At 53.4% G+C, this 6,438-nt stretch overlaps 1 protein-coding gene across 1 annotated transcript in view; it reads right to left on the bottom strand.

Annotated features, from left to right (window-relative positions):
• LOC103762340 (arf-GAP with GTPase, ANK repeat and PH domain-containing protein 3) overlaps positions 1-4,862 on the bottom strand; it is a 97,268-nt gene extending 92,406 nt beyond the window's left edge. Inside the window, exon 1 of the mRNA XM_029957970.1 lies at positions 4,707-4,862. Coding sequence (XP_029813830.1) covers positions 4,707-4,862 — 156 coding nt within the window. The remainder of the gene's footprint in view (positions 1-4,706) is intronic.
• Positions 4,863-6,438: the final 1,576 nt, after the last annotated feature.

Genomic DNA, 6,438 nt, shown 5'->3' with positions numbered 1-6,438 from the left:
GTGGTGCCATGTCCCCAAGTGCCACATCCCCATGGGATGGGGAGTCCACCACTGCCCTGGACAGCCTGTGCCAGGGCTGGACAGCCCTTTCCATGAAGAAATTTTCCCAATATCCAACCTAAACCTCCCCTGGAGCAGCTGGAGTCTGTTTCCCCTTGTGTGAAGCACGTTCCCAGGTGCAGGCAGTGCCAGGGGACAGGGATGTGCCCCTCGGTGTGGGGGGACCAAGGGGACCTGACCTGTCCAGTCCCTCTGACCACTGTGGCCTCCTCACCTGGAGGAAGCCACCCAACACCTACTTCAGCAATAAAGTAACCCAAATTCTCACTGACTGCACTTATTTTAGCGTGACACCTAAATCCGGCAGCACCGACGCGCTCTGGGACCGGCAGAATTAGCTCAAGGAGAGGAGGGGACGTGGGGCTGGGCCAGTGCTCCGAGAGCCCGGCGGGCCCGGTGAGAGCCAGGGACAACAGGGGAGCAGCAGCAGGGCCTGGCACCCGGGGAGGAAAGCAGGGACAAACTGGGTTTTCCCACAGAAGCTGTGGCTGCCCCATCCCTGGAAGCGTCCAAGGCCAGGTTGGACGGGGCTTGGAGCAACCTGGGCTAGTGGAAGGTGTCCCTGCCCATGGCAGGGGGTGGAATGGGATGGGGTTTAAGGTCCCTTCCAACTCAAACCATTCCGTGATTCTAAAATGGGGTTTGGGGGTTTGTTGTGGTTTGTTTTTTCACATTTCCACAATAATTTATCAGACAGCCCAAACCCCAACACTCCATAAAAACACCAGGACAACAATTCTACTAAAAGCCCTGAACCAGCTTAGAGGCGAGGGACATCCAAACTGCCCAAAAAAGGGTAAGAAGTGGGAAGAAAGAGGAGGAAACAGATGTCAATGTGATCTTGAACGCAGGAAGCATCAAAAATGGTGTAGGAAGCTGAAGCCTTCAGGAAAAGGAGTCTGTAACAATGCTGAGAGCAGCAGGAAGCGGCTGTGCGGAGCACGGACCTGCACGGGGGGCACGGCTCCCTCCTGGGCCCGGGGCTGCCGGGCCTCACACCCAAACACCGGGGAAAAGCAAACACAGACCAATGCAGAACAGCAAAACCATTAACAGAAACAACTTTTACAATGTCACTAAAACAATGTAACTTTAATTTAAAGGCATGGACTTGAATGCAATGGCGTGAGGAAGAGTGAGGAAGAGTTAGCTCACACTCCTGCTCATGCTAATTTTTAATAAATATTGAAATAATGGAGATCTTCAGGAATGCCTGGAACAGAGCAAAGTGACCTGGTATCCCCCCGACCCTCAGGCAGCCCTCGCTGACACCAGTCCCTGGGAAGGGGTCGGAGTCAATGGAATTGGATGTTTTAAACAACAACTCGCGTGACAGCTGATCCCACTCCTCCAGGTGGTTCAGGTGCTGCTGACACAGGGTTGGACTGGATGACCTTGAAGGTCCCTGCAGCCCAAACTGCTCTGTGGTTCCATGACACAGACAACTCTGTTCACGTTTCCATGGCCACGTGACTCATTCCCACACGACATTCCCTCTATCAATGAACACTTTGCAAAGTCAGTAACAGTAAAGACAGTAAGAACTGGCTACAGGACCAGGCTCAGAAGAGCCAGAGATCCAGGCCAACAGGTAAGAGGATTTCAGTGACCCCTGGAGCCATCCCAGTGATGTTGGGAAGCTCCACACAACTGGGAAAATGCTCTTGCTATGCCAGGTCTGAGACAGGTAAAGCGGCAAATGGTGGGAACACCAGGACAGTCAGATCCCCCAGCCCCAAACTACAGACTACATCCTCTTGGGGCCATTTCCAACACATTTCCAACACCAACGAAGGCATGACCAGGAACCACTGGTGTGGATTCACCACCAGCAGGAGGGGGCAGGTGGATATGCCAGACAACAGAGCTCTAACGCACACAGACCGTGGGGGTGGAACAAGATGATCTTTGAGGTCCCTCCCAGCCCAAACCACTCTGGGAGTCCATGAAAAAGAGCAGTCAGGGGAAAGGAGCTGGATTTACAGTCCATACAACTGTGGCTGGGTCAAGTGGGAGCACACTGCCTATAGCCTGATGTTTTTCATTTTAAGGACACTGGGTAAGGAAGAGCCATAAAAATTCTTTGAAGACCACAGGAAATGAACTCACAAAGAGACTTTCAACGAGCATTATGTGATCAACTTCCCAAAAAGAACATCAAGAGACAAGTGATGATAAAGTGGCAGTAAACTTCTCAGGGAATAATGCTCAGGTAACAAAGTTTTATTTAGACCAATCTAAAGAAAAAAGTGAGAAAATGGAACTTTAAACCAGATAAATGCAAATTGGGAATTAAATGGGAACTATCAGCAGCTGGAGGAATTAACGACTGGAATAACTGACTGAAGAAGCAGTGGTTGGGCTCTGTTCAATGTGTTGCCCAGGAAGGGAGTGAAGACCTCCAGGAGTGGGGGATCCGAGACCTTTCCAGACAGACAAAGCCCTTCCCAACCTGCCTGGATGGCAATGCTGACCTCATGGGAGCAGGATGTTGCACTGAGACCTGCCAAGGTCCCTTCACCAGGAAGAGTCGGCCCTTCTCCAACTCCTGATGGTTTTCAGGCTGAACTACACATTTGTCTGGGAAATGCTTCAGCCAAACAATCTGTTAGGCTGAACAGGGGATGATGACACCATTTACTCGTTCACGACACACAGCCAGTAATGGAACAGACACTCCAGCATCGAAGTCTGTGTTTAAATCCAAACACCACACACTCCACACAGACCCTCGGGGGCCTCACAGACCCTGAAAACCAGGTGACTGAGCTCAACACACTTATGCATTTTCTCCTCCAAGAGGAATATTTTGGTCTCTCCCCTTGCTTCTCACCACCACAGCCCCCTCGTGCCCCCCCCAGCTCACAGAACACCACACTGCCTTGTGCAATGCCCTCCCCAGCAACCCACTCCAGCCCTGAGAAGGGGCTGGGCGCCTCTGCCCAAGCCCATTTCTCATTTGCACCAGGCCATGTGCCATTTGGCCTCGATTTTCTCTCAGACTCTCTCCAACTCAATTTTCACATCTCACAGTCTACCAAAGCATCCTTCAGCCAATCCTCTGAGGGAAGCTGTCAGGAGAGGGAAGAGTAGGAAGAGTGACCACAAGTTCTTAGGATTTCTGGGAGGAAGGACAGCAAACTGCAGAGACTCCACCAAGGCAGGCACTGCCCAGTGGAGCTATGGACTCCCCATCCCTGGAAGCGCCCAAGGCCAGGTTGGGGCTCTCAAACCACAACAGACGGGGTTTGGAGCAACCTGGGCTAGTGCAAGATGTCCCTGCCCATGGCAGGGGGTGGGACTGCATGGGCTTTAAGGTCCCACCCAACCCAAACCATTCTATGATTCTATGATTATTGAACTCCATAGGCAAGATCCTATTGGAGGTAAATCCACAAGGAAAATAGAAAAAGAGAAAACAAAAGGAGATTACAGAAAGCTGCTGTGTCCCTAAGCAGCAGTGGTGGTGGCATACACTGAAATCATCCCCGTGCAGAGGTAACCAGTGTGGTAGGAAACCAACCTGGCTCACCCGAGCTCCGTACTGGGCTTGGCATGGGAAGGCACACACAGGGAAACTGGAATTGAGGTCAGATTAATAAGGATAAAGACAAAGGAGTGGCAGCCAAGCCTGAGCCCAGAGCAGCTACACAAGGAGTGAGAGGTGACCAGTGATGAACTGCAAAGACCAGAGGTGATTCCAGGGTGCACCAGGGACCAACATAAGAGAACGGGAAAGCTCGGCCTGTTCCGCAGGGGGCAGAGGAGCCACTGAGAAATGACACTGAGGACTGGGGGGGTTAAGCCTTTTTGTCCAAATCTCTACCACAAAGAGCAAAGAGGGGGCCAGCACAGGCAGAAGCCAAAGAACACACTGGAGCTTCCAGTAAAAAATGCAATGTCGGGTGTTTGACACAGGCAGATGGGGACAGGCAAGGGATGATGGTTTAAACTGAAAGAGGAGATTTCAGTTAGATATTAGGATGAAATTCTTCCCTGTGAGGGTGGGGAGGCCCCAGCACAGGTTGCCCAGAGAAGCTGTGGCTGCCCCATCCCTGGAAGTGTTCAAGGCCAGACTGGATGGGGCTTGCAGCAACCTGGGCTAGTGGAAGGTGTCCCAGTCCGTACTGGGAGAGATGATTGCCCCAAACCAGGTGCAGGACCTTGCACTTGGCCTTGCTGCACTTCATGAGGGTCCCACGGGCCCCCTCCTCCAGCCTGTCAGGGTCCCTCTGGATGCCATGCCTGCCCTCCAGCCTGTCACCTGCACCCCTCAGCTTGCTGTCACCTACAAACACACAGAGGGTGCACTCAGTGTCACTGTCTATGTCATTAATTAAGATATTAAAAAGCACCGGTCTCAGTATGGACCCAAGAGGGACAGCACTCATTACTGGTTTCCATTTGGCCACTGACTATAACCCTTCGGATATGCCCAGCCAATTCCTCACCAACCCAATAGTCCAGCCACCATATCCACCTCTCTCCAAACTCTCTGCAGTCTCCTGGGAAGGTGTAAGATGTCACTGACAGGCCTTCAAAAGCCGGTCCCTCGTTTCCCAGAAAGACAGACATCCCGACCCCATGATCTCCCACCGCCCCTTCCCATCCCACCAGGGGACTGCACAAGGTTGCTCCTGCCTCACCTGCAGACTCTGGGCTCTTCTGGACCCTGCCAGCTCCTCCCTCAGGAACCAAACTGGCCTCAATGCCTTGTCCTCGTTGATCCCAGCAATTCTTTTATCCTCTTTGTTCTCCTCCCGGTTCTCTACAGCTTTCTTCACCAGCCTCAGACAGACCATCCTCACTCTCCACCTCCAGTGTTGCTGTTTTTCGAGTGTCTCACATGGCTCTGCCCATAGCACCTTCCCTTCTCCCTCCACGCTTCCTCCAGCCAGCCTCATGCTTTAATTTAACGCCATCCCTCAGCTCTGGGTGATGATTCATAGTTCTGCCTTTCTATTCCTGGACTGTCTCCTGTCCAAAGTGAAGTCTCAGCTTTTTTCCCCTCCAGCATTTCAAGTGTGCACCCACAAGCCCGAGTTCCACATGATTAAAGAGAGCTGCTGCTAATCCCAGCTTTGTCCCCTCTCCCCTCGAGCTCTCACTGCTCAGGGCCTTGGGACATTGCTCAGATCCTGTCTGAGACTTGAGGACACAACTCAGACAGTAACAGAGCTCATGGATCTTCCTCTCCCTCTCCTCCTCATCCTGGCTGTCCCTAAACCCCTGTGGAGCTCCACAAGCTCCAGTCCCTGGAGCCTGCCTCGTCCCCTGGCCATGCAGCCAAAGGCTCCCAGCGTCCACTCAGCATTGACCATTATTGCCCCTTTCCCCCAAAACTGCCTATAAACCATATAATCCTGCCTCTTCCCTATTCAACCAGAACGCTGTTGCAGCTGGAATTATTTCCCAATCTCTTCAGCAGGCCAACACTCCCTCTGAATCCCACTCCAGGCCCTCCTCTTCTGTCACGTCAATCATGAGCTGCATGTCTTCCCCCTCCCAAATGCCTCATTCCATAACAACCATCCTTCCTCTGCTGTCTCCCTCCCAAACCTGGCAGAAGCTCCACTTCCCAGCTGCTGAATTCCAGCAAACACCTCCCTGCTTCCTCCTGTTTGTGCTTCATATTGAAAAAGCTCTCTTTAAACCACCTGAAACCACTTTCTTCTCCTCTTCCAAAGAGCTCTTCGAAGCTCTCCCAAGCTCTGTGCCCACCAGGAACACCCAAGTCGTGCCAGGGGAGGTGGCTGCCCTGGGAGGTCCATGTCCTGATGCAGCCCCCCGCTGTCCCACGATCTCTGTGCTCCCCACGTGCTCATCAGCACCTGCCTCTCACCTTTAAACCAACTCTGAGCCCCCACGGCAGGGCTGGCCCTGCCCTGTGCTCCCCCAGCACCTCCTGCAGGAGGGACCCGGCCAGGTGAGGCTCCAAGGGGTGACTGCCATGAAAATCCAGGAACGGAGCAGCACCTCCCACCCAACCACTCCCAAGCAAAGAGCCACAGCACTACCAGCCCTGAGCCCCCACCCCCTGCCAGGGACAGCACAGGCCTCGGGCACCCACCACCAGCACGGCACCCTGCATGGATGTGTGTGCTCCTCCAGCTCCCACCACAGCACAGCACCCTGCATGGACACGTGTGCTGCTCCAGCTCCCACCACAGCACAGCACCCTGCATGGATGTGTGTGCTCCTCCAGCTCCACCCAGCCATCCAGAGGCTGGAGATGGATGGCACTCGCCAGAGCCTGATCGTAGAAACACAGAATGGTTTGTGTGGGAAGGGACCTTAAAGCTGAACCTGTTCTAACCCCCCTGCCATGGGCAGGGACACCTTCCACTAGCCCAGGTTGCTCCAACCTGGCCTTGGACA

The sequence above is a fragment of the Manacus vitellinus genome, unplaced genomic scaffold (assembly GCF_001715985.3).
Source record: "Manacus vitellinus isolate BGI_N305 unplaced genomic scaffold, ASM171598v3 scaffold_130_pilon, whole genome shotgun sequence".
Taxonomy (NCBI): domain Eukaryota; kingdom Metazoa; phylum Chordata; class Aves; order Passeriformes; family Pipridae; genus Manacus; species Manacus vitellinus.
The sequence above is the reverse complement of the archived record's forward strand: the minus strand, read 5'-3'. Positions and strand labels throughout refer to the sequence as shown.